This window comes from Hypomesus nipponensis, chromosome 18 (genome assembly GCF_054491055.1).
Source record: "Hypomesus nipponensis isolate SF chromosome 18, ASM5449105v1, whole genome shotgun sequence".
In the NCBI taxonomy this organism is placed as follows: domain Eukaryota; kingdom Metazoa; phylum Chordata; class Actinopteri; order Osmeriformes; family Osmeridae; genus Hypomesus; species Hypomesus nipponensis.
In genome coordinates, this window is record NC_140378.1 from 13,158,793 (window position 1) to 13,174,006 (window position 15,214).

Here is a 15,214-nt window from a genome sequence, read left to right on the forward strand (position 1 = left end):
CAAAACAGTGCTAGTAGCCCAACTTCACAACTCATAAGGCTGGAGATGCATCTGGTTAAAACATGACTAATGAGCACTTCCTCACCAGCTTTGACCTCAAAGGGTAGATCAAACTCTCTAAGGGCATCTTTTCTCAGGGGGAGGTTTTCCAGCTCCACCGCCCCTGTGGAAAAAATAGGGAGTATGAACTTTTCAAGCAGAAACAATTACACATAGAGGGCATACACAGTCCATTGATTAAGTGTAATTGACAGATTAAGTCATTAGACTGCATGAGTTAACACACATACAGACAGGCATGCATTCAGCAAAAATGCACACAGGATACACTGACAAGCGCTAAGTACCTTTCAATAAGGCGATGGAAAGCTGGTCGGTATTTAGGTTGCTCACATATCTTCCTAGGTATGTGTTGAGTACCCAGGCAACAAGTCCCTCCAACATTCTGAGGGCTCGGGGAGGGGAAATGGGGGGCGTTGGGGCTCAGCGAGGAAGGTGTGGGAGGGATAATTGGATGAAAGGATCTTGAGTCTTGCAATGAAAGCCTCAACACGATTAAAAAGTATGCCTAGAAAAATGACACAAAACAAACAATAATATCAACAATCAAAATCAAGAGTAACTTATTCTCACTGTACCAAACCAATCCATTGAAACCGGTTAGGATTCCAGTTGTACTGTATGCAGTGTACATGCCTCATTATTTGAGTGCACTTCCAACTTAAACTTAGTTACCTTACAGTTTAACACATGCATCCTTGCGTCTGTTTTACAGACACTGAACAAAACTGACAGCTAACTGGTATAACTTCAGCCTGACACTAGACACCACCAGACCAAAGCCAATGTCGAAATTCGAATTAACTGTAACTATCTACATGCTGAAGCTTCTATTCAAGTGCTTTACTTAACAAAACAAATCATAAAGCGCAAGATGTCTAACGTTATCTTTGACTTTTTGGCAGCTTCTGGCTATGTCGATAGTTTGTTAGTTGGCAATCTTGTTCACTGCTATGTAATTAATCTCTCATCTGACACAACTCAAGATCTGTAACGCTACAACTGGCTTAGCTTAACTCTGGCTTCTTCTCTTTTTAACAAACTATTACTATTATGTGAATGTTTGCTGACTGTCAATTTAACAAGGCTGGTTTAGCCAGATACCTGTCAGAGCGCTGCTACTAGTAAAGCTTGCAATGTCAACGCAGGTATTGCTGCATGCACGGGCAGGGAGACAATGGCGTTCCGCCTAGCAACTAGCAATCTAAACCAGAACAGGTTTACTGAATTAAATGGCGTCAATAGTGAAGACAAAGTAGTGACAACTCAGCTGGCACAAAAACACCACTTTGTTAGCTTCCTAGGAAAGAATGCTGGGTTGAGGACAAGGTTGTTGTTATGCTAGCTGCTTAGCTTGCTAGGAAGATTGCACGTAGGCTACTACCTAAACTAGCTACTTTCCTAGTGAAGAGTCACACAAACAACAATCGATTTGACAGCGCCAGCCAAGCAAGCTAATGAAAACGAATAATTGCAGCAGAAAGGCTTGCTCACTAGGTACTTGTGCCGATATCCATGATGCTAATTTATTCTCCAGTCATACTTCGCCCATAGTTACATGTCAGTGTCGCGAGCGTAGAAAATAACAGAGGTGTGCACTTCCTCGTACCTCAGAACCTCCAACGAGCGTTTTCCTGTCACGTGACCAAAACAAAACAATTTCTGTGGCATGATTCGCGAGCAGACGAGGACATCTACTGTTCGGAAGCCAAACTTATTTATTTTAATAGTAAATGTCTCCCTTTAGTTAACGTTTGGGGTTATCGCTGTAGATACTGGAGGGTTCTGATGTTTCTTTTTAGTTTTTTAGTTTTTGATTTACAGTGATAGACATCTAACTGTTCAAGCATGATTAGGGTGTATTGTAAATTAATCTACTGTGCGATTACACCGCAGGGAGGCGCATTTGTCTGGTAGTTTTTTGGACAACCACAGTGAACAAGAAATCTCCTCAAGGCAAACTAGGAAAGAGACGACGAATACAGTAGGCATATACTGTACTGTTACGTAGTTGAGAAAACTTTATGTTTAAATAGTTTAAGGTCCAAAAATGTGTAACTACATTTTACTCCTCACAATTAAATTAACTAAATTCGAACTTCTTATTCACTAAACACCTTAACATTTATGGAATGCCTTAAAAGTGATTTTTCAATAATATTTCCTGTCTACGATAGGTCAGATTGTATACTGCATAGTTGGACATGTAAATTGGCCTCATGTTGTGACAGAGCTTGCCAGATTTAACAGTAACTTAACCTTTATCTATTGTAAATGGCAATGCAATGATGAATACAGCAGATGGGTTTAAAGGTGTCAATGTAAGAAGACTTGGGTATGTTCAAAGTAGAATTGAAGTGGGTGTGTGTTTGCCTAGGCTGTAGCTTACTAATGAGTCAGCAAGGCGACGAAGGGGACATGGCAGGGGCTTGTGGGTATTTATAGATTAGGTAGTAGATTCCACATGAAGTTCAATTAATGTATTGTTAAAATATCTTCACCACTTTACATTGTCTTTCCTCAACTACAACATTCATCTAATACAATGCAGTTACACAACTAAAATAACATGTGTAGGGTTGTGTGATGTTGAAGGTGGGCCATCTGAAATTCTGCAGCAGTTATAATGAGTTGTGTGGCTTTTCATTGAGTACTAACACCTTTTATAAGATTCGCTGTCTAATGCTCTCCATCTTTTCTATCCATGTATCTCTTCTTAGACCATAAATTAATGACCGCATTCTCTAATCACACAGTGTGTTTCAGAGCACCAAATGTAATTACTGGTCTGGCCTGATCTCAATAGTTCATCAGATCTTCTAAATGTACTGAGAACACTAATCCATCCACACCCCACAAATCTAATCGTCCAAACCACACCCAACCATGGTGCACAGAGGGCTTTGTTGCACAAACAAACAGAAACACACAGGCACACACACACACACACACACACACACACACACACACTATAGAGTACTTTATTGCACTTTCACAGAAACACAGTAAACTCTTACACTCATACTTGGTGTATACTGACTGTACATCCAACCATCAAATCTTCTGTACTTTTAATATTACAGAATATGTAACATACAATGAATCTATTCCTACACCCCCAGTCCCACCCCTCCCCCCACAATAACAATAATCCCTCCAGATGTGAATCTCGCATCACACTACTACTCCCATGAACGCCACCCCCACCCTGTAGGCTGGTCCAGTGCCACCCACCCACATAATCCAAGTTAGGTGCACAGTTGCAAAGAGGGCCATCTGTTCCAGCTCCCAGATCTGCTACCAGCCACAGCTGGACATGGCACTTGGGCCAGGGGCAGATGGGTATGCCCCATTCACCCTCAACTGGGCTCTGATATGAAATGATTGCTGTCACTCTTACACACACACACGAATCCCGTCGTCCTTGATTTATTGATATAAGATGATTTTCATGCGTGCCTGACATTGTGTGTCATACATATTTCATTCAGTGTATTATGTTGTATGTTTGGCACATTTGACCCACTTACTATAGCTCAGTGTGACAGAAGCCTTAAGCCCTGGACATCCAGATCTCTTGCAGCTGATAACAGCTTCCTCTCAACACACCCGCTAGCACGATTTTACACAACCTGTTGTAATCACAGACTTTAAGTGGGTTAGAGTGTACACTGAGGAGCATCAGTTACTGAAACAGGAATCAAGTGTAGGAAAGAAGGTCATGTAGGTTGTGAACTAAGGGTATGAATTTCCTTTGGGTTGCACGTAGAGGAAGGTCATGTAGGTTGTGAACTAAGGGTATGAATTTCCTTTGGGTTGATAACACAGTAGAGGATGGCTCTTGAAATAAGTCAATGGTCAAATCTGACATGTACAGTAGATACAGTCTATGACATTAAGCATCATCTAACACTAGATTAATGTAGTTTGCACATAATGTTAAGTGTACAGTTGACATGATTTGGATCCAAGAAGGTTGAATCCTATCATTGCCAAGACAGCAATGGACACCAACATTGTGGTTTATGTTTGTGCTATGATTGTGCTATTCTGTGCTATATCTGTTTTAATTTACCCAGGGCTTTGTGATTACACCTGGAAGGACAAGTCAAATCTTGGTATTCTAATTGTAATTCAGGGGCTTCTTGTGACTGGATTAGATCATATTTCAGACAGTAATCTGAAGCAATCCCAGAGAGATTGGTAATAAGGGAGGGAGAGGAGCTGTGAGAGGAATGTGGTAGAGTGTGAGTGAGCCAGAGTGTTTGAGAGAAAATGGGGAATTGAGGGAGTGAAATAAAAAGGGTGAGGGAGAGAGATGGAGAAGGAAAAAGGCTGCAAGGGAGGGGGGGATGAGAGCAAGAGAGAGCAGTGACGTAGCAAATCTGAAAGCTCTTCCTCAGTGATGGAGCCTGCTTCCAAAAGGCCCCAGGCTACGTAACCATGGCGACAACTGAAATTTGCTGGGTGCGGGAATATCCTTATTTTCTGCTTTTCATTTCCCCCTCCTCTCATCCCATCATCGTTCCATCCTGTTTTCAGGCTCACCTGGCACAATGTTTGAGGAGACAGCAATATTGTACACACTTCCTTAATTCACATTTCTGTCTGACGTTAATTTGAGCCACATCACACATCTGCTTTTCCATGATTTCTTCTTGTGTGTCTGCAACCTAAGGGTACAACCATGAGTTGTCCAGTCACTTCAAAACATGCAATATAGGGCTGTTTTTCAGCATTTCAACATTCACCTCAGTGTAGAGAAACATTACAGATCGTCGTACACAAGGCACTTTTTCATGGTATTACTACACAAATCCAGAGAATAGCATATATTAGACTTTAACACAAAAAGACTAGGTACATAGTGCAAAATGTTGCAGCGAGCTAAACTTGCCGACCTGCCACATGTTTAGAAAGCTGCTTGGTAAACACTATTTGCAGTAACGTTTCATAAAAGAAAACTTAAATGTCCATATAAACTATGTAGTCAGTGCATATTTTATTTCAGTATCCTAGTAAACAAACCAGTTACCCTGTGACAAATAACAGCTATAGTCCTAAAAACATGTGTTGCCGTTGCCTATACTCTCTTTAACGTTCTGCTTTCATCCTCACCTCGCTGGACCCTTGCATGTGATGTGAATCCCAGCTGTAGCATACTGGGACCTCTGATTACTCGACCGAAGAAGCCGACTTTATCAAGCGTTAAGGGCACTCTATTGGTCACATATGGGTTCCAATGGGAACAGCGACAGTGCCTGTCACAGTGCGCTGCCAGGTCCAAATGCACAATTTATGGCTTGAGAAATTAGTAGAGGTTTCATTTATAAAGGCTGATATTCTGTATGAAGGGCATTGTACATTAATGGTTAGTTCTGGTTCTGCTTAATAGAAGAGGCTTATTACAATTATGAACCATCTACTAAAATGATTATCAAACCCCATGTGAAATTGTTAATCATGTCGCAGAACTAAGACAAAACAACGGCAAACCTTAATCAGTTAACGTAAGTTAAAAGTTGCTTTTGTTTTTACATGGCATCTACAGTATGGTATATCAATATCTGAATACATTATACTGCGTGGAAGTTGTTTATTTTTTTAACAACATATCAGAAATAAATGAAAAAATTCAAAGCACAATTGTTTAATGTATGACATACATCCTCCTTAAATTCCTCTTAAACGTAATTGATGATTCACCTCTTCATAAGGTATTAGTAAATTGAAAAAAAGCCCTTCTAAATGTTTTGGGGGGGGGGATGTCTCAAGATGAATGGGTTACCAAATATAACTGACATTTGAGTACACAACATTTGAACAGCCTTTTGGAGTACGTCTTCAAACAGTTTACAGACACTATGACGGTTTAGTGCTTTTATGGACTAATAACCATGTACACTTTACCAATGAAAACAACAAACACATTTGACCTACAATAGATCTGACATCACCTTCTGTCATTGCTACAGTATCAGCACTGAGGTGAAGTTTCTCCTTTAAACCGATCTGGAATCATTCTTCTCGAATCACTAGGGAGAAACCAAACTGACCACAACATAAGTAAGCATCTCTGATAACAATTCCAGTCATCAGTGGGATTAAAGGCAGACATACGGAGGCCTGTAAGGCTTAATAATCCTGGGGCAATAAAGATGTTGCGTATTTTAAATGAACTACTCTTACTTCATAATTACAGTATCTCAATGTTCACATCAGATGTGCTGTTACTGTTACTATGTGAAATCCCCCAAATTAATGAGGACAATCGCATTTCTGAACATTTTATGTTTTAATTAAAAAACTATATGTGCTTTAAGATGAAACAGGGAAAAGCATTGGTCCACTTAGAAGTTATATCTACTCCTAGTATAGCTTATTTTAGCAGCTTTAGTTTTACACAGTATACAGTCCTATAAGCTACACATTTTCTCAACAAGAATACATTGTGCTTCAAAAACTATGTGATGAAGCCTGTTATATCAACTTCCACATTTGCTTTCATGTGAGTGAAATCCTTTTACAACGTTAGTTTCAACAAACAGTCCCCTCAGTGTACAGAGATCAATATCTATGTCACCTCTACACATCTTTGGTAAACATGAAGATCAGTGCTCAACAACCTACAATACCAGTACTGTAAAGCATTAACTCTTTTTAGGTGTCAACCAATTGGCACCCAGTTATCTTTGTTGAGATGAAAACTGTTTCTGCATGTGTGTTTGTGTTCATGTGTGTGTGTGTGTGTGTGTGTGAGTGTGTGTGTGTGTGTGTGTGTGTGTATGTGTGTTTTCCTTTTCCCTATAATTGCATTCTGAGTTTAAATATATTTCCCGTGCAGTTATTTGAACTCTTTCCTCCAAATTATTTTCCTCTGTCCACACCTCCCAACTAACCCACATTCTTTTGCTTATACTGTATCACCAGGTAACGTCTATGGAAGGTATGGACATATCGCATTTGAAACTTGAATCAGAGCCCAGACTACCACTGGTGAAAATACCATTAAGGACAGGTGCAAAGTGGAAACTCTCAAAATATAATGAGTCGGTTTGAGAAGTAAGGCTGCAGTCAACAAATAAAATGTACTCAGTTAATGTAGCAGTTATCACAACACCTTACCATCATTCAGATTTTTCTAACCTAATTGATCGTAATATGGAATCAGTCAGTCTCTCCTTCATGGTATGCCGGTTGCTGTCATCATTATGTACAGGAGTACAGGATTTCACATGGGACTTTTGGCTCTTTCCACGTTTTCTGCCAATTCCAATATCCTATTCTGTGTTGGCCACTTCTACCTCTCTTTCTATGCCTTGCTCTCCTGTTTCTCATGTTTCCTCCATACAGGCCTTCGTAGAAGTTACTTAGTAGTAGTGTATTGTCATTTGTGACACTACACAATGTCCTAACACATTCGATTTTTCCTTCAGTCATTCCCTTCTTCCTCATCTGCTTTGCCACCCTTGCTGAGACGCTGGAAGCAGTGGACTGTGGAGGCTAGGAAGAAGCTGGCCATGATGGCTGCCACAGAAACTGAAATACCGGAAAAGATGACAATGAGGTAGTCTGTGAGGGTGAGGATACCCCGGCACTCCCGGAAACTTTCCTCTGAGAGCAGACTTAAAGACACCCGTTGTCCGTCCAATGGAAGCGAGCACTCCATTCCGTCCATACCTAACAGAACAAAGTAGGATGTCATACCATTATTTGCTAGTATTGTTTGCACTTTGCAGATAGATGTACCAGTATCATCACATCAAAGCTAGGTATATCGTAGTTAATGTGTAATAACCAGAAATAAGAGAGAACATATTTCAAATTTAAACATAATGTAGGTGTGCATACAAATATATATATATATATATATATATATATATATATATATATATATATATATATATATATATATGGTTAAGACTGAAAAGCTGCTAGTTTGGAATAGAATCTGTAGTGAATTGTCAGGTGTTAAACTTTTTACGTCCTGGATTGAAGATGGTTGTTTGAGTGCATCATAACATTTATGCTTTTCATATGCATTCATAACCAAAGGAATTTATTGTTGTCTTTAACAGACATATAAATACAGGTGTTTAGTGCCAGCATTCCCCAGTGTTGTAGATGTGTGATTTAAAGAGGCTTCATGGGACACATAATTCTTATGACATAATTTCACTACAATATGAGGATTCACATCCACTCCCAACAAAATGTCTGTCCCTTTTGTGATAGGAAAACACATTTGTAAAATGTTCACTATCTATCTGCTTTGGGGCTTTTCACAGAATGTTGGCCTAATCTGCTCCAACCAACCAGTGGTGACCAGACCAGACACCAGATGACAAGAGACAAAGGGGAACATCCCTCTGGTAAAAGTACATCACAGACAGATGCCACTGCTAGCATAGCATTCACTCAGAATAATCACTTTTACACTTGTTAGAATATCTGTTTGGGGGTCAAATATTACATTATTTGAAAATTATAGGACTGTTTAAGGTTTGGAACAGCAACATTACATTATTTTGTTCATATATTCATATGAAACCACTTTTCATTATATTCTGCCATTCTGACTTGTTTCATTACAAAACCATGGTAAAGGGAATCCTCACAATTTTGTGAGGATTCAATTTTGTATGATATTGGAAAGCTGAAATCACATGAGTGAGAAGATGAAGATCATATTAATATTGAGTATTATTTCAATACTGTCAGATTTTGGATACTCAAATCCAACTGAAATCATGCACAGCCCATCCTTTTCCTCCTGTGATCATGAAGGAAGAGTAAATGCTGTTTTAGGCTGTTTTTAGCCTGCCTGTTTTGTAGCCTTGTCCAGCAGTCAGTAGACATTATTATCAACTCCGACCCTGTATATATCTGTGTGTGTCTCTGGGTTTGTGTGTGTGTTAACATGTGTGCGTGTGTGCTTGCATGTTTGACAAGAATTTACGCGTGCATGTGTAGCACTGAGTCACAGTTAGACCAGAAGGGGTTTTCCAAATGCAAAGGGACTTAGTGACCTCATCACTCTGTGATATTCGAGTCACGTGGACTTCCTTGATGCACAACAAGCTCATCCAGACACACGCACAGACAAACACACTCCTCTCTGAGTGTGGAGGGACCCAGAATACAAAATGGATGGGGAAATTAAGTCAGCAAGTAGTTCTATCTGATACACGTTGCAACAGAATAATTTATTAAGTGGCATTCCCTCAAAAACGGTATCAATTATGTCTGCTCTAGATTACGTCTGTTCAAACCGTGTTTTGAATCTTTGGTGTGAATCTCTGTTGAGTCTATTTTTTTTGTGTTAGTGCCCCTTTGTGTGTGTTTACTTCAAAGAGGGCATGGTGTCTTTTAACTGTGAGAACAGTCTAGACTGTGTCACTGGCATGCTGTCCTTGGTATCAGATCGGGTGTAGCAGTGAATAATACATGCTGGATGTTCATCCTTCAACACCACTGGTGACAGGAGAACATGGTGACCTCTTTAAATGACTGACGCTTGCTTATCTTAAATACTATTGTAAAATGTCCACATTGACTACAATTACAGAAAGATCTAATGAAACTGTTTTCTTTTTCTCTATTTCTACAATGATATATTGTGTGTAGTAGGTCAATCCATCATCTAGAAACACCCACAGAGAGATCGTTAAACTGGAATATTCATTTGTGGTTACACATTTTGTACTCCAGCCTACCGCAATATTCGTAGATACTTCACGCATAACCTGATTCAGACCTGGGTCAAGTAAAGGCATCCATAGCAGTCAGGATTTTATTCACATAATTGTAGGTTATACAAATGTATAATGTATCCTCTGTGTGCAGCTCACAAGAACATCCATCTCCAGTCTGCTGCCTCAATAGAATGACAAGATTATCATAGCATGTATCTAGTCTGTCCCCCAAGGTATGAAATTAGAAGAGTAGGTCTGAGAGTGTGTCGTTGAGCTTTAGTGGAGACTTGTACGCTTGTACACATACTGTGGAGATGATGTGAGGATAGCAGTAAAGGGATGCTGTTGTACGAGAAGGCAGGGGACTGAAACACATGCAGCACAAGAAGACTTGTTTTGTCATTAAAGTGGATTTTGTCGATACTTCATAACCTACATGGTTCTTATACATCTCTCCATTCACTCCAAGCAAACACCAAATAAATATCATGACATGACATACCACAGCTGACATTTTGTTTTTACATTTAGCAAACGCTCTTATCCAGAGCGGTTCACAGTAAGTACAGGGACGTTCCCCCCGAGGCAAGTGGGGTGAAGTGCCTTGCCCAAGGACACAATGTCATTTTGCACGGCGGGGAATCAATCTAGTAACCTTCTGATTACCAGCCCGATTCCCTCACCTCTCAGCCATCTGACTCCACTTTTTAAAGTACACCAAGGCAAGAGTAACTCAACGTGAAATGTCAGAAGATCTGTTTCCAATTTACTGAGGACATATTTCCTTAACCTTCTCAGATTGCATAAATAAGGGAACTATTGTGTGCAGCATGCACTGAGTATAAATAGTTTGAAAACGGTTACCATTGCCCCTGTGGTTCCACAATTACTGAAGTTTCCTACAAGCGCTTACGTGAGATGTCGAGTACACAGGGAAATCTGGAGCTTGTCATAGAGCTAGAGCTGTAGAGTTTCCTGTTGCTTTAATTGATTGTTACAAGGCGGTGTGATGTAGCATGAATCAAATGATAACAAATTCAGTGAAATGTAGAACACCTTCAGAATAGTTGTGGTTGTTCAAGGATGATTAAAAGCATAATATTAGACCAGTATATACAAACAAACGAAAAAGTAGAAAGTCAGAAAAGCCCAGTTAAAACATTCATACCATATGGAGACCCTTCTGTGTATGAAGGTGCAGAAAAGGTGTTTGGAAGAGTTCATGGTTAAACAGTTGAGTTAGACATAGTTAAACAGTTGAGTTAGACAGTTCGATATCTTTTTAGGCCATGCTTACCATTGTGCAATTGCACAGATATGAAGTGAGCTTTGGACAAGGAGAACATATTACATATACTGTCATCTAATGTACTGTACATCCCCAAGTAAGAAGTGGTAGCCAATGCTGATAGAGTTCTGTGTTACGACAGTAACCTGATCATGTGTTACGACACTAACACAGGAAGACTCACATTTTATGTAGACTCGCATAAAAAAACTTCAAATTCTTATTTTCCAGGTTAAGTGTTCCTGTGTAATGGCACCTGGTCAAGTACATATACGTGTCCTGTTGTGACTTTGATTTTGCACAGGAATCATTGCAATCTATTCTAATATTTCCTATAGACATTTGTATTTATTCATGCAACATTTGAATCCGACATTCAAAATTATAAGCCTACGTCTTGCACTACTTTATTTTAGATTGGATGGATGGATTTTAGCAGGCAGTAGTCAAGCGTCAAAAAATGAGACCTGCACATATCATGTATGGGACAACACATTCATAATCAGAGGCCATTAACCATATGTTTCAGTCATTATTCATACAAAAGCAAATGTGGACAGATGGATTTGGGTAGATTTTACAATACAATTTTTTGGGGTGTACAAAATACATGAAACTGTATTAGATGCCTTCTTTGAAATTCTGAATTTCTATAAAGAACACATTGCATTTGAACGTAGCAATGACGTTGTTACTATATCTAAATGTCATTTTGTTTTTGGTCAGTATGTTTTTATAATTATGACATTTGAAAGTTATACTTGACGTATTTTAGTCTCACAAATGACCCAACCTTTGTGACATTGCATCAGAAACAAGTTAGTTGTTGGGATTAGCACAAAATAGTTATTTTCTATGTCATACTCTAGCATGGCATAAAAATTGTAAACACACTCTTTAAGCAGCTTAGCTCACCCGTTGGAAGCTTGTTCTGGTTCTCCGTCAGCCACACAAATAGTTTGGCAAAGTGACAGTTGCAGATCCAGGGGTTGCCCTCCAGGCGTAGTAACCGCAGGGAGGGCAGGCGCTCCAGGACCCTTACGTCGAGGCCTGCAAGGCCGTTTCTCTCCAGCCCCAGCTCCCTCAGAGAGGTCAGGCCTTGGAAGGCATCCGTGCCCACCATGGTCAGGTAGGGGTTATTGCCCAGGCGAAGTTTGATGAGGTTTCGAGACTCCCCAAAGGTTCCTGAGGGGATCTCTGTCAGGTTGTTGCTGCCCAGGTCCAGGAAGACCAGTCTGGAGGAGGTGCTGAGTGTTCCAGGCTCCAGCCTGTTCAGGGAGTTGTTCCTTAGGTCCAAGTAGACCAGGTCACTGTACAGAACCAGGAAGTCAGAGGGGATCCAGGAAATCCAGTTGTCGGAGAGCAAGAGGCGCCGCACGTCCAAGGGAATGGAATCCGGGAGGCGGGTGAGACTTTGGCCGGTGCAGTCCACTGTGTGGTGATCCGGACACAGGCAGCTGGAAGGGCAGTATTGGCCCCGCGTGAGCAAGGTGGAGGACAGCAAGGCAAGGAAAGGCTGAAGCCAGTTAATGCATGGTAACATTGTCAAGAGGAGGGGAGCTGAAAGGGAGAGTGGGTTTGTTTAGGTAGGGAAGAGGGAAAAGAAGACTGGTAAGCAGGTCCAGAAAGAAGTGAGGATGGGGACGCTGGGTAAGATGAAGGGAAGGGGAAATCAAGGAAGGGGAAGGGGAAGGTAAGGATGAAAGAGAGGAGTCAATGTCCTAGCGCTGGCATCTTTCTTTCTCTTGGAGTGTAATCTACAAAAGGCCGGCCATCGAGCGGCGAGAGAGACACGGAACGGCGTTTTCCAGGAGATCATGTAGCATGCAGTCTGGTTAGAATAGCAGCCTGCTGGCTTTTAGAGAATAAGGGGAGGAGTAATAAAGAGAGGGAGCGATGCGAGTGAGAAAGAGAGAGAGAAAGAGGTTGTGTGTGTGTCTGTGGGGGGGGGGGGATTAACACAGAGGTAAATAGAGACCAGAGAACGAGAGACACGGAGGGAGGGGGACACAGTAAGAAGTAGTGTGCGGGGAGGCAGGCGGTGTAGACTTGCAGGGTCAATCCTGTGTGCCTCATTAACCCTGTGTTAGACAGTTAATGAGGGAGGCCGACTGTGTGCGTGACCCAGAAGACTACCCCGCAAGGTTTCCAATGGGAAAACAATACTGACAGCTTGGACAGTTGTCTCTGCGCCTCTCTGTGCTTTTCACGCTGCAGGGTGTCAGAGAAATCCAGTGTCGTTTATCAAATCCCACGTTATATTCCCAGACCACATGTGATGATGTCAGAGCATCCTGGGAGGGGGCGTGGTCATATGGGCGGTGATCCTCGGGAATCGTGAGCATCTCTTCCCTCCCTTTCCCTTTTCGTTGCATGATTTCATGTTTGGTGGATAGGGACGTGTGGGGGGGGGTGTCCTATCGCTGTTCTGTTGCCATGACAACAGGCTCTAAACATCCACCATGAACAAATGTCCTTAAATTGTCATTTTGAGAAAACCCTCTCTTGACAGCTTACCACGACGAGGTGATTCAATTGTCTTGTGCTATCTTCTTCCAATGAGCAACAGGCTGAATGACTGACATCGAATAACACAAACACTGTGGAGCTGTTTGGAGCAAATTCCAACAATTGGTGGAATATCATGTGCACAAGATTGTGTGCATAAAATATGTTAATTGTATAGCTACAGTGCAAATACATTAAATTATATTTTAATTTATATTGTGTTTTATGTTGTATTTGTGCAATACATTTTTGTTTCAATTATTTGAAAAAGATTTATGAAGATGTTTTTCCTCAAACAGAGAATTGGCTATTCTCATGACCCTAGGCTTTTATAAACACAAGGACTACAAAAAAGCTTAAAGTCAACACAACAATATTGTTGTTATATATTATATTATAATATAATATATATATATATATATATATAATATAATTTCTTGAAACAAAAATTAAAATATTGTTTTTATTAGGTCAGTGTAGGGATTCCCTGTGGGGACAACTGACTGAGAGGAGGAACAGGCAAATGTTAAACCCACTTATATGTAAATAAATGATGAATGTCATTTGCTGCCTGGTGTTTGCCACTGTGGGTAAACAGGCAGATACAGGGTGCAGGGAGGTGGTCGGGTGCTATGGAAAAGACACTGGGCACAGGAAAGCTGCAAATGGCTCCAACTCACTTTGCAAATGCCACATCACTTTTGCAATGGCCTCAGTGTTCCAAACATCTAAGACACTGAGGCCCAACTGTCACTCTCTAAATTGTGCTTAAGCAGGTGTGACTCTGTTCTGCATGGCCAGCATGCCCGCTGGTGGTGTGCCAGGTTAGGGTGCCAGTCAAGGACAGAAACAGGAGAGGTGATGCCACTGTGCAAGGTTACACATACAGTCCGTTATCCGAGGGGATTTATAGTGGAAGGAAACCTGAGATGAGCTGTGTGTGTGCTTGTGTGTGTGTCTCTTTTTGTTGATGTGGGGGTATGTGAGTGAGAGGATATAGGAGGAGGTGGAGAGGCCCACTAATGTTTGTATCCTCAAAACAACACACACCTCCCAATGGCAAAACTGGAACAAGGCTAACAGAAATGTGAATCACCCTGCATGTCTGTGGTGTTAGTCTACACTGTTAATGTTGCAAAAAGGTAAATACTATTTGCACCAGTGAAAAGTACAAAAGGTTAGGCTCATTTGATGTCAAGATCTGTTAGACAATGAAGACCCTTTTTTGATAAATATATCAAGTGTTAAATACTGTACATCTTAGTTGTTCTTAGGAATAATGTCACAGTCATGAAGCTTTTAATGACACAGAACTATCAGACAAGGGACATACATGCTACACAAATCTTTATTTGATAAATTTGTGGCCATAGCCACAGCCAAGCTTACAATTCTGAAATGTCTTCTGAAAACATGACATTATTCAGGTCACATTTGCTAACAGTGATGGCCATGTACCTTGATGTGGTCTCTATTTCCCCCTTGTGTTCAGTGTCGATAATGACAGTACTTTCATGTTATGAAATTTATAAAATATTTTATCAATTCATTGATGGGCTAAACTTAAGTAAAGGAAGCCACAGTTTCAGCAGTTATAGAACATCTTCCATAGCTAGGTAACTGGCAACTGTAAAATATTTTAACCATAAGTCATAGGCAGCCA

The 15,214-nt window shown here is 40.7% G+C and overlaps 2 protein-coding genes and 1 long non-coding RNA gene across 4 annotated transcripts in view; 1 reads left to right on the top strand and 2 right to left on the bottom strand.

Annotated features, from left to right (window-relative positions):
- The window catches only part of vps13d (vacuolar protein sorting 13 homolog D), a 33,062-nt gene extending 31,389 nt beyond the window's left edge, over window positions 1-1,673 (bottom strand). For both annotated transcript variants that reach the window (XM_084679474.1, XM_084679473.1), the window contains exons 1-3: window positions 1,555-1,673; window positions 348-568; window positions 86-163 (exon numbers count right to left, since the gene is read on the bottom strand). In XM_084679474.1, the coding sequence (XP_084535600.1) occupies window positions 86-163; window positions 348-444 (175 nt within the window). In that variant the 5' untranslated portion in view covers window positions 445-568; window positions 1,555-1,673. The remainder of the gene's footprint in view (window positions 1-85; window positions 164-347; window positions 569-1,554) is intronic.
- A 316-nt stretch (window positions 1,674-1,989) lies between these two features.
- On the top strand, window positions 1,990-8,466 carry LOC146252223 (uncharacterized). Its single transcript, XR_014732133.1, has 3 exons — window positions 1,990-2,044; window positions 7,497-7,753; window positions 8,349-8,466. It is a non-coding gene; the product is annotated as an uncharacterized LOC146252223 (long non-coding RNA).
- Window positions 7,332-12,586, bottom strand: lrrc38a (leucine rich repeat containing 38a). Its single transcript, XM_084680954.1, has 2 exons — window positions 11,959-12,586; window positions 7,332-7,740 (listed from the first exon to the last, which is right to left on the bottom strand). Exons 1-2 carry the CDS (start codon window positions 12,584-12,586, stop codon window positions 7,493-7,495), a joined length of 876 nt encoding a protein of 291 aa, XP_084537080.1. The 3' UTR covers window positions 7,332-7,492.
- Window positions 12,587-15,214: the final 2,628 nt, after the last annotated feature.